The 15,878-nt window shown below is 40.6% G+C and overlaps 1 protein-coding gene across 6 annotated transcripts in view; it reads left to right on the top strand.

Moving 5' to 3' along the window:
* Nucleotides 1-15,878, top strand: part of ASTN1 (astrotactin 1) — a 377,384-nt gene that overhangs the window by 188,805 nt on the left and 172,701 nt on the right. For all 6 annotated transcript variants that reach the window (XM_074021135.1, XM_065529753.2, XM_005540073.4 and 3 more), the window contains exon 9: nt 12,970-13,044. In XM_074021135.1, the coding sequence (XP_073877236.1) occupies nt 12,970-13,044 (75 nt within the window). The remainder of the gene's footprint in view (nt 1-12,969; nt 13,045-15,878) is intronic.

Below are 15,878 nucleotides of genomic sequence, written 5' to 3'. Positions count from 1 at the left end.
TCAGAGGGTCTTATGAGAATTAAGTGAAAAGAAGTGCTTGGCTCATTGACTAGTATAAGTGCACAAAAACGAATAGCTTTTACTTGTTCAGGCATCAAAATTGACAAAATAAATGCCATAGTTTGTTTACTTGCCATCCTTGTTTCATCGGCTCCTGATCCAGGACAAGGACCCGGCCTTTTATCTGCGTAGCCCAGTACTCTCCGTAGCGCCTGTCTCATCAGAGGTGTGTGATAAACACTTGAGGAATGAATCAGTACATTAATGACATTCTTGATAGCAGAAAATGTGTATTAATCATTTCTGTGTCCCTTGACTGTGTTTAGTCAAATGTTTTTTTAACATGGCAACTGGTTAATATTTTTTAAATAAACAGATAAATGAAGAAATGAATGAGTGATTGAATTAATAGTGAAACTTGCTAAATATGTTGAATTTAAACAGATTAGTAGATAGAAAAAGACTTTGGGAAAACGATAAAAGCTCTATATTAAATATAGTTCCTTGATGGATATTTTATTCTTCCCTGGTTTACTTATTTTGTCAATTTTTCCTGGCATAAAATCACAGAAATGTAGGAAGCTATTTTTACTATTGTACATCTTGTCCCTTATTATTCACTGTCTCTTGTGCTGGTACTGTTCACTCTCCTACCTTGTCACTGGAATTTAATGTTAGTGTCTGTGGTGGAGGAGGAATTTCACCCTACTTGGTACAGGGATGTAACATTCAGTCATGAATATGTGTTAAACTGTTTTTCTTGTACAGGGATGGATTTGCACAGATCCATTGCCGAGCTCTTGTCCTGTTCATTTGTGAGCAAAGATGGGTGTCCGGGGACACATGGCAGGCTGTGCCCATGGACAGGAGTAAGCAAGACGAACAAGCTTTCAGGACCACTGAACTTGAGGCCCCGGCTGTATTAGCCCAGGGTAAAAGTCAACTGAACCTTTAGATGCAGAACCAGAGAGAAGTGGAGGGAAGAAAACAGTAGTTACTATTATCACCATTTTACAGAAAAGGAAACTGAAGCTTGGAAAGATCAAATATATTTAGCTATATCAGTTGCATGAAGTTAGCAAGGGACTTGAATCCAGAACTTGGACTTGAATGGAGATCTATCTGACTTCAGAGCTCACCCACAAAACCTGAGCCATGGTGAGACTTTCCTGGGGTGATTTGTGTGGGAAACTGCAGGCTCAGTGTTGATCAGCGAGGGACCCTGCTCTCAGCATGCTCTTTCTGCCTGACTGCTTTCAGTGTCTGCAGCAGCTGCTAGCAGGGTGAGAGAGGAGGAAGAGAGCAGTCGTGAGTCTCACCAGTCGTCTGACTCCCTACCCACAAAGAAAATGCTGCAGCTGTGACATAGGTGTGTTTGTGTGTGTGTCACATGTACACAACTCACATGTGTGTATGTGCACATAGGTGGGGGCATCTGTACCTGTAGATGAATTTCTGAATGTAGGAAAATCTCAATGTTGCATAATACTGTTTTCATGGAACTGTTGATCCTCAGAAATAGAAATGACTGACAGGTTTTCAAAACTGAATGTGCATCTCATATAATTGTAATGAGATTTGGGATATCTTAATTCATCGATAAAGGGAACAGGGAGGAACTCAATATGCTTCACCTCTCATTATCCAGAAATTTAAAAAATGGATTCCAATGAATTCTTAGGCTAGATTGCAATTTCTGTTTCTATGCAATTATACAGAATGCCAAACTCATCTATAAAGATCAGCTAAGGTGTGAATGTATACATGTTAGGTCAGCAATTCCCAACCTAGTGTGTGCTTTAGAATCATCCATCTAACATTTTAAAAATACTGATGTTTGACCCAATCCTAGATTGGTGAAATGAGAGCCATCAAAATTTGAGGACCAGTTTACCCATATGTAGGGTAAATCTGATGTACCAAAGTTTGAGAATAATTCTGCTTATGAGAGATGCCATGATAAATGAGATTCAGTAGCTATTTTAATGAGAGAATATTTATAAAGGAAGACAGGTAAGTGACTCTAATACAACGCCATGTATGCTAATATTGCCCCATGAAAACACAGGCAAGGGGACAAGTAATTCTTTCTATGCACTACAGATAACTTCTGCTCCACCCACTACTTTGTACCCAGAGGCCAGTGGTGGACACGCTAAGCTGATGCCCAGCTAACAGTCCTGTGTGTAGACCCAATGCTGCCTTTGTGTATTTTCTCCAACAGCTTTATGCCTATGATGGGGAGAAGAGCAGAGCAAGGTGTGGGAGAAATCCCAGGATATGTGCTCCATGACAATCCTTCCCTCTGCCCCTTACTAGCAGTGTGACCTTGGGCAACTAACATGACCTTGCTGAACCCTTGTTCACCTTTGCCACTTGGGGATAATAACACAGCTGTAGAGTTCTCTAGGTAGCTGTGAAATGACACATAGACAGCACCCAACAGAGTACCTGCCTGACATGTGGAAATGCACAATAAATGGCAGCTGCTATTACCAGCTTTTTCTGACCCACTCAAGATTTCTTCCCTTTGCCTTATATAACTCTTGATCCCAAAATATGCAGGGAAACTACAGTTCTCTGGGCTAAGCTTCCCCTATTTGGGGACAGATGAACTCTGTCTCTGCCTTCTATGATGATCCTTAAATCAAAGGAGCAGCTAGCCCTTCTCCAAGTCAGGTGCTGGGAGTCAAGGTATGAATGCCTTCTGCGTAACTGGGGCCCATGACAGTGCCCCTCACTTTTCTTATTCTCTCACTTGCTCTTTCTTGGCTAAAAGGCCGAGTGTGATGACAAAAAGTTCAAGTGTGAACATCACATTTATGTTACATGTGTATTTGTCTTTATTGCCATGCTTTGGGACAAGGTTGTATCCTTGAGTTTCAAAATCTAGAAGAAAAGGTACAACATTTTGTTCACTACTACCCATTTCAAAATCATTTGACATATCTATAAAATTTATTTTCAGGCTGGGCGCGGTGGCTCATGCCTGTAATCGCAGCACTTTGGGAGGCCTAGGCAGATGGATCACAAGGTCAGGAATTCGAGACCAACCTGGCCAATATGGTGAAACCCTGTCTCTACTAAAAAGTACAAAAATTAGCCAGTCATGGTGGCGGGCACCTGTAATCCCAGCTACTCAGGAGGCTGAGGCAGCAGAATCACTTGAACCCCGGAGGCGGAGGTTGCAATGAGCCAAGATCGCGCCACTGCACTCCAGCCTGGGTGACAGAGCAAGACTCCGTCTCAAAAAAAAAAAAAAAAAAAAAAAAAAATTTCAGCATTTAGAATCAAAATTCCTATTAATGTGTGCATAATAACAGTTAATATTTATTAAAAATTGACTGCATCCCAAGGTTATTGAAAGTTATTTGCATATATTAAAAGAGTATTCAACCCTATGCAGTTGATGAAGTAGATAATATTATTATCCCTAATTTACAGATGAGAAAATTGAGCCACAGAAGGAAGGGATCCGGTCAGGTTTTTATTGCTCTATCTTTAAATGAGATAATTTATATAAAGCACATGTGTGCACATATACATAAAAGATAGACTGAAAGTTACCCTAAATAATAATTAAAAATTAATAACCAAAGATTATCAAGAATTTGCAATTTATTTATACACGGTGTTCAACAATAATCATGTTTTTGTGGAGTATACTGTACTTGAGAATTCCCATTTTACATGTGAAGAAGTTGAGGATCTGTGCTCTTATTTGCCTGGGGACATGGGAGCAATGGGGAGTTTGCACTGGTAACTTCCCTGGAGGGCCTTCTTAAATCCCATTGCCTATGAAATGCCAGGAGTGGGCCGGGATGGCAGCACTCTAGTCAGGAGTGGAAACTGTTCGTGCCTCATTACTGGAAGGAGACCTGAGTAATAGGCATGGGCAGGCAGGCAGGTGGATGTGGTGGTGAAAGCTTTGCATCTTGATTACCTCTGTTTTCTCAGTTATTGAGGAAGCACATCATGTGCCAAAGGAGAAAATGGGGGAGGAGGTGTCAGAGGTTTGAGAGAAAGAAAGTATGAAAAGGTGATCTAGAGAAAGGGAGAGTGAATGAATGAGGAAAATGTAGTTTGATCACTGGGCAGTATTCAAGAGCCCACTTGAGGTTAGCGATCAGGGATTTTAAATGAAACTAATCAGTGTGGTGGCCAACTGCATTCATCTGTGCAAACGCAGAAATGGAGCCACAGGGTCGTTGAGTTTAACCAGTGTTGGAGTGTTTCAGACAAGTATGATGAAGTGATGGAGGAGCGTGGCAGTTGAGGTTACATGAAAGGGAATGATTACAATAATGGATGACATAATTTAATATGAAAAAAGAAGGAAGAACGTACACGAGGTGGGTGAAGGTCAGGAAAACAATGGTAGAATGAATAAATTCTAAGCATCCAGGAAGTAGAAAATTATGGCATTAGAAACAATAAGTTGGCAAAATAGGAGATGATGCTTAGATATTGGGATTTTTGAAATTGAGACCAGGGAGGGGCTGCAGATATTGGTTATCTAGAACATGACCATGGGAAAAGGAGGGTAGAGGTAGGATCATTAGAGGAGAAAGGTCAAAGAGCAGAGTGACTTGATTTTAGTGGATACTTAAGTTACCAAAAATTATGGAGAAGTTTTGGGAGAGGACAGTGATCCAGGATCTGAAATGAGGAGGGAAGATGGGGGCAGAGCAGTATAAGTATGACTGCAGCAAGGAGGGAAGTGGATAGGATACTCTCATCGCATGAATTAATGAACTTACCCAAGGTTACAGAGATAGTAAGTGGTAGAGCCAGGTTTTAAACCGACTCAGTCTGGCTCCTGCACCTACATGAACTACTCTTCTAATTACTGACAAGTGTGTTATTTTTCTGTATAAAAAAATTCTAAATGAGTTTGTTTACTACTAATAGACATTAAATAGTACAATCACATCAATATTTAATTTTTCTTTGCATGAGATTTATATGGTAAAAGATAACGTAAGTTTGAGGTCAAGCATGGTGGCTCACAGCTGTAATCCCAGCACTTTGGGAAGCACAGACAGGAGGATTGCTTGAGTCTAGGGATTAGAGGCTACAATGAACTATGATTGCACCGCTGCATTTCAGCATGGGTGACAGAGTGAGATCCTGTCTCTAAGAAAACTAAAAATTAAAAAAAAAAGTAGTAGTTCATTTAGCAAATGTAGGCACTATTTTATCACCATTTTATTTTATTTTGTTTGTTTATTTATTTATTTATTTATTTTATTTTTTGAGACGGAGTCTTGCTCTGCAGCCCAGGCTGGAGTGCAGTGGCCGGATCTCAGCTCACTGCAAGCTCCGCCTTCCGGGTTTACGCCATTCTCCTGCCTCAGCCTCCCGAGTAGCTGGGACTACATGCGCCCGCCACCACGCCCGGCTGTTTTTTTGTACTTTTTTAGTAGAGACGGGGTTTCACCGTGTTAACCAGGATGGTCTCGATCTCCTGACCTTGTAATCCGCCTGTCTCGGTCTCCCAAAGTGCTGGGATTACAGGCTTGAGCCGCCGCGCCCGGCCTATCACCATTTTATTTTATTCATTGAAACACTTCAACACTGGTTAAACTCAACAACCCTGTGGCTCCACATCTGTGTTTGCACAAATGACTGCAGCTGGCCACCACACTGATCGGTCTCATTTAATATCCCTGACCGCTAACCTCAAGTGGGCTCTGAATACTGCTGGGTGATCAACATGTAATAACTCGAGGCACCATTTTATCCACATTTTACAGATGAAAATACAGTCATGCACCACATAATGACATTTTAGTCAACAGTGGACCACATGTACAATAGTGTTCCCATGAAATTGTAACTCTATATTTTTACTGTACCTTTTCAATGTTTAGATGCCTAAACGTTTACCATTGTATTATAATTGCCTATAGTGTTCAGTATAGTAACACATTGTACAAGTTCACAGCCTAGGAGCAATAGGTTATACTATATAGCCTAGGTGTTTAGTAGGCTATACTGTCTGGGTCTGTGTAAATGTGCTGTAATTACACAATGACAAAATCACTTAATGATGCATTTCTCAGGATGTATCCTCATCATTGAGCAACTCATGATTGTACTGAGGTTAGGGAAATCAAAGGACTTATCTGAGGTCATATAATTCAATGATTGCTTCATCCAGGGCTTAAATTCAACTCTGTCTAACCCTCAACCTCATTTGCAATACAGTGGAGCTTTTTCTTGAACGCCTGCTATGTAATGGTACTACTCTGCACATGGTGGGTTTAGTAGACACGATGACAAGGTCCTTTATATCTGGTGAGCAGAAAATAGTCACTAGATATATATAAAGGAAAGTGCAGGGTGCCATGAGAGAATACAACAAGGAAATATAACCTAGTCTAGGAGTGCCAGGGAAGGCCTATTTTAGGAAATCATTTTTAAGTTAGACTTTCAGAACAGTGTAAGTTGTCCAAGTAAATAGCAGTTGAGGGACAGGGGATATGTCGGGGGTGGTAATCCAGGTAGAGAAACAACATTTGCAAAGGCCTCAAGGCCCTATAGCATCCTTTGTAAACTTTAGGCATCATTATTCATCATTATGCTTACTAACTTCTGATAAAGCCACAGGTTTACCAGATAATCTAGGGATTGGTCATTCTAAGTACTTATTTTTTCCCAGAACTAGTAATGATTGTGAAGATAGTGACATGTAATAATCTCCCCATCTTACCATTAGGATACATTGAAGCATGTGATGGTTCAGCCAACTGCACAGCAGAAAAATTCATTTTTGCCATTTTTCTCTTCACCTTTCTCCTGTATATACTGCAAACTGCCTTTCTCCACAAGCACTTTTAAAATGAGCCTCTATTCTCTCTTTGTTTCACTGCACCCTTCTTGCGATTTATTTACGTAGTTTAGAAAAGGAATATTTGTTTAAATGCTCTCACGTTACATATAAATATAATATCCCATACTGGGACCCCAAAGTGCTGTGAATAGCTGGGCAGAAATTTTGGAAACCATGCTTCTACCAGAAACTCAACCAAATGTGGGCCAGAGGCAGGCTTGAAAGAATGTGCTTTCATTTAACTGTGGACAAATATTTCCATTTGTGAAAGTTCCTTTTATGACAGGTAGAATAATATGTAAGTCCAGAAAAAGCTTATAGTTTCTCAAAGTCCATAATGAAATGCCCTGTTCATCACTGCTTCTGAATGAAACATCCCATCTATGCTGGACTGTATCAAAGAGAATACACACACACACACACACACACACACACACACACACCATACCCACATTCATATATACACAAATACATATATACATACATATATTCTCTCTCACTCTGCTTATCTCCCTACTTTTCCTTCTTTCTTGCTTGCTTTCTTTTATCTATCTATCTATCTATCTATCTATCTATCTATCTATCTATCTATCATCTATCTACCTACCTACCTACCTACCTACCTACCTACCTACCTACCTACCTGTCTCTCTCTATTTCTCCTCCCTCTCCCTGGATGGCAAGTCTTATACAAGGAAGCCTATCACCAGACATGCTGGCTAACAGCTTCTGAGCTCTGTTTCCAAGTGCCACAGTTAGGTGGAAAGTTGGGACTAGCACTTAATCAAAAAGTGACATTTAAAGGACCCTTGTTAAAGCAAGAGTAGTCCCTTGATGCACTGAGAAAGCCCATATGAAGGGAGCATCCAGTCAGCCTGGTCATGCAGGGTCTTTACTCACTAGGTTACAGAGTGAAAGAAATGCCTAAGCTATCAGCATGGACAAGCATCAAGTCGAGTCAAGGCCACAGACAACCTCTGACGCAACACATCACCTAGACTAAGGGAAAAATCCCTGCAACAGTGGATATGTCCTAAGGGGGAGGAGAGAGAATTGGGAGAGAAACTGAAAGCTTGGAAATTGCCAGTGCTTAGAGAAGACTCTGAATAGACTGTGGGTATTGTGTGAGACAGGAGGAAGAAAGAAAAGGCAAATAAAAGATTACCACTAGTTAGCATACGTGTTTGCATGTGTGCCTGCTGGCTGCTGTGCATCTGTTACAATGGGTTCCTCTGTGGCACAGGCTATGTTCCTGCATGGGCATGGGTCTGCGGTGCTTCCTGTGATATGCCTGAATGGAAGCCACCTGTAGCTGCCCACATGGGACGACAATTTTCAGGGTCTTTATTTGTTAGAATGAATGAAACAAACAAACAAACAAACAAAAATGCTCTATTCTGACTAAAAAGATGTGAGTGGTTTGCCCTGCACTGAATGAATATTGGAGACCACATATCAAAGTGGATACGAGAGACTGAAGGTTCCTTCCAATGACAGGGTTCAACCTCTTGCCCCACATCTGACCTGACACAATCCATGGGCTCCTTGATGGCCTAGTGCCCTTTCCAAAAAACGAATATTGGCACAGTCTGCTCAATAATGCTGCTCACTTCTAATGGAGGCAACACTCTTACCACTACAAGCAGACAGGAGCTGAGGCTTGCCACTCACACTCCTTTCCAGCTCTAGCCCAGAAAACCAGATAGGAGTTGCTATCTCTTCAGAAGCCTCTGCTTGCCCAGCCGAGAGATTGGTCCAGGTTGTTCATCTGACTCAGAATATGTCAGGCAGTTCTCCCAGAGATTATTTTTTTTTCCTAATGAGGAGACAAAGTGTTTCCTCTGTGGCCCATACTGCTAGGGGGCATCTCCACCATGTGTCTTAGCTGTTTGGAGTGAAGTCCATAGTCTGAAAAACAGAGCAAAGGGAGGCGAGGGGCACCTAGAAGGACCTTTAGACCCTGCTTGCAGGTATCTCAGAGGCAACTTCCATTTAAACCTGGATACAAGACTTCATGATAGGCTTTTTTTTTTTAGTGAGGCCTGTTGGGTTTTCTTACTTTCTCTTGCACTCAAAGAGCCCAAATACAGAGGCCTTTCCTCTTTCAGTGGGTCTCAAGCAGGTCCGTTTTCAAAGTGTTATGAGTGCTTTTACGTCCAGCTCTTCATTACTTTGCCCCGCCTTTTCCTGTATGACCATCTGTGGCTTTCTACTTGTGTGCACTAAGCTCCCCTGCCAGACCCTCCACTGTCATTCTATGCACTGCCAACACCAGCCTTCCTTGCACCCAGGATGGCGACTCTACCACCAGCCACTACCACTTAGCTTATTTCCTAAAAACCTCTTCCTCTTCCCTTTTAACATTCTCAGTGGTTTGTCTGGATCTATATGTGTTTCTTCACAAAGACCTTAGATTCCTTTGAGGGCAAGAATCTCTTTATCCCAATTCCTGTTGCCTAATATCACAGTTCACACACAATAGGCCTCCACAAATATTTGCTAAATAAATCAAGTAAGATTTCTCATCTCTCTGGCAGATCATTCCGGACTAGAGGGAAGAAATTAAGTAAATTCCCCTTTATTCCTTTGCCGGTGCAATTTGCTACTTGCTGAATTCTCTTGCCATTTCACAATATGCTCTTCCCCGCTCTTTGAGTTTAATGTCAATGCTGTAGAGTTAGTTGCCCAGTGAAGTGACCACTGGGTGGGAAGTGGGAGATGGGAGGTGGGGTGTCGGGGCTTTGGTCTTTCCATTCTCACGTTGCCTCCTCTCCAGCCTATGTGAAGACATCTACAATCTGAGTTAAAGCCTGCGTTGGCATTGCATTTGCACCTAGGGCAAGACACTTCTTCCTCTGTTGAAGTTTGGGAACCACTCCTTATTATAGTATTTATATTTGATGCATATAATTGATCAATTTAACTTATTTAACAAATGATTCTATGTGTGGCACTCACTAAATGCCACGAACTGTTCTAGGCACTTTAATTACATTAGCTAGTTCCTCCTCATGACAACTTTGTCAAATAGATAGTTATTACCATCAGCCTCATTTTACAGATGAGGATATGGGGTTACAGAATGATGAAGGAACTTGCCCAAAGTCACACAGTGATTGGTGGCTAAGCTGGCATTTGAAATACGCAGCTTAACTCCAGAATCCATGTCCTAAAACCACTGTGCTCTGCTGCCTCTAAATGTGATCAGGGTGGGGTCTACACTGCACTCCTCTACATCCTTCCAATTTGAGTTGATATTCTTAATGTTCAGGGCCCTCAAAAGCAGGAGGTCTCCTTGACCTAACCTACTTAGCAACAGTGGATGAGTGCTTAATAAATACATCCAGGCTCATTGCTTCCTTAACTTTGGCTTGAATACAGGTTTATTTGTGTCATTCTGCATAGCTAATTGTTCACATAGTATTTAATGCCAGTCATTTGGCTCTTGAAAATATATTTTCAAACAACCTAGGAACTATGCCAACAATTAACTATAATTACACATTGTATCAGTTTTGAGTGCTGGAAATGGTTGGAAGGCAAAATGTATGTTATTTAAAATGTTAAACTGACAGTAAATAAAATATGATCCTACCCAAAATAGAGATAAATAAAATTGCATGTCCCTCTTTTTTTATTGCCTTTTCTAGGTGTCTGGGATTATATGGAATATTTTTTTCTCGTGATTTCTAGACTTTTTCTTGAATTAACAGATATTTTTAGCTGTGCATAGACCACCATTTTCTGTTCAGCAAAAAAAAAAAGAATCAAATTCAAACCCTACTCAGTGGGTTCACCTACAAAGACGAACAAACATAAAAACACCTGGGGAGGGGCCTTTTATTTGATGCAAGAGTTATTCACAATACACTGTTTGGATACTTTATGGAGCCAGTTCTTGCCTCTAGGTATTTCCAAATTGAATCCCAGGAATAATGCATTTATAAATAGTAAGCTTAAATAATGAACACATTCATCCTAGCCACTTCCTTATATAGTTCCAATGGCTTTCCCTTGCAACAAATAAAGACTCTGGGTAATTAATTCTTTAGCTTATTGGGTTAAGTTGGTGATTTCCAACACTATCAATATTTTGTAACAAATATTTTTGGCGGGGCGCGGTGGCTCAAGCCTGTAATCCCAGCACTTTGGGAGGCGGAGACGGGCGGATTACGAGGTCAGGAGATCGAGACCATCCTGGCTAACACGGTGAAACCCCGTCTCTACTAAAAAATACAAAAAACTAGCTGGGCGCCGTGGCGAGCGCCTGTAGTCCCAGCTACTCGGGAGGCTGAGGCAGGAGAATGGCGTGAACCCGGAAGGCGGAGCTTGCAGTGAGCTGAGAGATCCGGCCACTGCACTCCAGCCCTGGCGACAGAGCAAGACTCCGTCTCAAAAAAAAACAAAAAAAAACAAATATTTTTAACCCCTTTTATTATGTGTAAATAAAATTTATAAATAATAAAACCCGTAGATACAAAATTTTAACAAATATAGCATCTTAATATTAATTAAGGGAGAAATAAGAATAATTTATAATGATATAACTGTTAATATTTAATAATTGTACCTTCCTATGCTAGTTATAATAAATATTTTAATGCTCCATTACAAGAAAATAAATAATAAATTTGATAGACATTTGTACCTAGTGCAGATTCACCATAATATAATATATAATATAAAATGCAATATTATATTATGATATGTGTGAGAATAATACAGACTGATACACATGTGCTGTATTGGTGCTTCAAAGTGATTATACAATGTGTAACCTCCCCTCAAATTATAAAGTAGTTATGGACCTAGAAAATTCACTGTATTCAAACTGTACTTTGTGCTTATATGTCAATGGAATTAGCATCTATGCTCATACCATTAGAAGCGGGTTTTCAAAACCTAAATAAATGTCTTGCATGACAGTCAAAAGCTTGTAGGACATGGGGAAATTTTTGTTCTGCAGAACTGCCCTGAGCAATGCACTATTCTAGCCATCCTAGCCCTACCTTCTAAAGGGCAATAATGACCTTCAGTCATTGTGTCATTCAAGAACAACTGCCATACATTTATCAAAATACCCTCTATGGGGTGACACCCTCTGCACTGAAAACCACTAGATTAACTCCTAGTATTAGAATTAGTCCCAAATAATAATTAATAATTTATTCTCCTGGCTTTTTGTAGTCCTTGAAAACAAAAGGAATGTCTACAGTAAAATTGTCAATAATCGGGTTCATTATAAGACTGTAAGTTGCACAAGTGTAAGGGCTAAATCCACCTAGTGTGTGCAATAGCTCAGTACTCACAAGATCTGGGCTTTGCTAATTCTTGCTTTAATGATTAAATAATGGGCTTAGAGATCTGGGTTAGTGAAAAGATATACACTATTTAAAAGAAATAGTCTTGTTACTTTCTAATACATATGACAATACCTGGATGTTCACTAGAAAGCATTACAGTTAAGAAATATTTGCAAAAACAATTTCAATTGTTTCTGTTTGAGTGAGTGACATTAAAATGTTTGAAGATGTCTGAAACCTATCAAAGACCCAGCATCCTATTGTCATTTTGAATAAGAAAAGAAAACATATCGAATATCCTGTATGAGCTGTAGTCTTTGGCCTAAGAGGTTTGCTTAATCTTCACAATGGTCTGTTAGGGAGCTATCATTTATTGACCCTATAGGAAATTAGGACTGGCAAGCAAATTATCTGTCCATAGTCAGACAGTTGGTTCAATGTCAGAATGAAGTTTGAATCCAGAACTGTCTGATTCCCAAGAACTCACACTGCTCTTCTAGCTAGGTTTCTGCAAATCTACATCTGAAGGACCATGAATTATGAATATGTGAGGTCTATCTTCATATAATTTTACTCTATATGTAGTTCCAATTGTCATGGCTATTAAATTCCATTTTCCTAGTAGTTCAGTGATTTTTACATTTATTGTGTTCTTTGTCAGGTCCCAGGATTCAAGGTCATGTGTGAGCTCATATTAGTGAGCTTCCTGAGGGCAGGGGCTATGCCCTGGATGGCTGGGTCTCTACCACCCAGCACTGTGCCTGGCACGAAGTGGTCGTTCAGTGAGTATTTGTTGAGTTGAATTTAATTGAATGATGTTTCTTCTTTTAGGCCATGGCCTTACACAATATTTCAGCGAGGCTTTGACCTGGTTTTGGGAGAGCAGCCCTCTGATAAAATATTTAGGTAAGTGATTGTCTAGGGACTTGCTTATGTATGTCTGCAAACCCTGTGTTCCACTTCCACCTGAACTTACTTCCTAGTGGTAAAGTATAAAATGGGAAACACCTTGAGTTGTCATGGCCACCTACTAACAAAAGTGCTTGCCCCCAGTCATGCCCAGGGACAACATGGAGGACTTGGAGGTCAGACCGATTCTGTTTGGACCCTGGCTTCCTTCTTTGCCAGCTCTGGGAACCTCACTAATTTACTCAACCTCCTGAGGCCTCCAGTCTCTGCATTTGTTAAATGGGGCTATATTACATGCCTGGCTAGGTTGTTGTGAGGGATATATGAGATAATGCAGGGAAAATCCCTGGCACAGAGTGGGCAATTAATGTCAGTTTCTGCCACTCCATTTTTGCATCTAATTTGCACCTTCCTCATAGAGTCTTAAGTTGTTCAAAATGAATCTCTCCCGCCCCTGCCTTCCCCTTTTCTAAACTCTGCCTCATTATTATTTTCTTTTACCTACTACTTGCCTGATCAAATTGGATGCTTTTAGTCCCTCCCAAATTTCTACCTACATACCTGGGAATAGCACATATTAGAAAGGCCCACAGCAGAGGAATAATTTGAGTGCCAGCCAGGAGCGATTCGATTATCATAAAGTTTAATTCATACTAGGCCTTAGCTGGAACAGTTTATTTCCAAAATAAGATCTTATCCATTCATTTTGTCAATCTATCATTCACTTAACGTACATTTGCTGAGTTCCTTCTAAGTGCTTGGCTTGACAGTATGGGCATGAATACATGTCCCTCCTTGAGTAAGTCGTCTAGTAGAGGAAGTGAGTAGTCCTGCATAAGCGGCTGATGAATTCAGCTACTGCATGCCTTTTCTGGAGAAATGGTGAGCAGTGTAGGACAAATGGAAGACTTGCACCCATACAGTTTGCTGAGTCTCACTTCTTCACTGCCACCTTTCCAAGCCCCTTCCCAGACCATCCCTGTCAGCCATTCCTGGCCTAGGTGTTAATTTTTGCTCCTGCATTTGCCTCCTAGGGCTCACTCTTTTGCAAAGCTTCTACTGCTCCTCCTGTAGCTGGTTGTGGACTCAGCTTAGCCACAGCCGTGTTCTCTTAGGCATGCTCCTAGCTAGAATGCGGATTCACAGAACCACTTCCTCAAAGGACTTTCCCTTGTCCTTTTCTCTCCTGAGTGTCTGTCCCAGGGAAGGCTGGGTCACGCTCATGGCATTGGTTACAGGCTGCTTTTGAGGATTTGTGCCGCAAGAGATGTCAGCTCCATTCCTTGGACTGTGATATGGGCATTAAAACTTTCCAACAAGGATTTATCATTCGGCTGACTTTTTCTTTCTTTTCCCTACTGCTGATCTTCCACAACTTCAGAGGGTAATAAAGATAAGGCAGATGAGGAGCCTGGTGGAATTTGGCTGATTGACATGGATAAGTTCCTCATTCCCTGAAAGTCAGAAACTAGCAGTTTGAAAAACAAGGGCCTTAATAAAATTGCTATTCAAGCAAAACCTGCACAAAAACTGTTTCTATCCCCACAAGCTCCATTTATGCTTTTTTCAAAGTTGCTGGCTGTCAACTGGATGTTTTATCCAAGCACTGCAGAGTGGACCAATTGTGTGGTTTGACCCATGAGGTCAGATATCTTAGGAACCAGTGGGTTAATCAATAAGTGACTAAGAATTTGTATCCCTAACGTGGAAACAACTAGCCTGTCAAATGAAAGCAATGGGTCACAATCTGTTTATTTTAGGTACCAGGAACTTTAATCGAAACCACTCTGGCATCTGAGTAAACCACCTACCAACGACCACTCTAAAAAATTCTGTGACCTGGTCAGTCACTATAATTGGCTACTTATTTTGCTACTATGCTCACTTATGATTTAGTGTCCTATTGAATTCCAAGCTCCTGAACATCTCTCTAGACTCTGAAATCGAGTTTAAATTCCTCCATTTAAATCTTTTTACTATCGAATGCCAACATACAACTTCCTCTAAATGAGCCACTCTTCTTCTAGAGAACCTTTCGTTCTTGGCTGAATCTGTTTTCTAAGTGATCCAATATCCGCAATAAACTGAATGTCTCCCACTCTGCTCATTTGCTCATACCCTTTCCTCTAGCAAGAATGCACATTTTTCTCACAATATAAATACTACCATTTTTTAGGATCCAGATCAAGTCTCCACCAAACTCAGCATCTATTGAGCACCTACTCCTTCAAGGTACTGTTTCAGATGCTGCAGATATAACCAAACAAATATGACCAAGATAGTCTCTGACTTCAAGCATTTACAGTCTCATCCAAAAAGCAGTCTCCAGCCCTGGCTCTCTATGAGAGTCCCCAGCGTGCTTTAAAAATGACTGACGATCATACCCAGAGCAAACCAATTAGTTCCTAAGTTCTGGAAGGTGTGGCGAGGGCATGAGCGTTTTTAAAAGCCCTATGGTGATTCTAACCTGAAGCCAGGATGGAAGAATATTGCTCTAGAATGTCTCCAATCCACTGTAGCAATCCGCAATGACTTTACCCCTGCAAAAGCCCATCATATATGGATTGTAATATGTATTCGTCAATTATGTTATTTAATATTTATTTTTCAACTGCCTATTTTTCCCCGATGAAATGATGTTCTTCTTGAGTGAAGGAGCGGTATCTTATATCGCTTTAAATATTTAACATCTAACATACAATCTTGAACACAGCAGGCCTTCAATAGATATATGTAGATAATCATTTCAGTTATTTCCTAAAAACTTGAACCCAGAGTAAGAAAAGACCTTGATGTTCAACCTAACCTTGATAATCTGCAATCCAAATAAC

Source organism: Macaca fascicularis, chromosome 1 (assembly GCF_037993035.2).
Source record: "Macaca fascicularis isolate 582-1 chromosome 1, T2T-MFA8v1.1".
NCBI classification, from domain to species: domain Eukaryota; kingdom Metazoa; phylum Chordata; class Mammalia; order Primates; family Cercopithecidae; genus Macaca; species Macaca fascicularis.
This window is presented reverse-complemented; position numbering and strand designations above follow the sequence as displayed.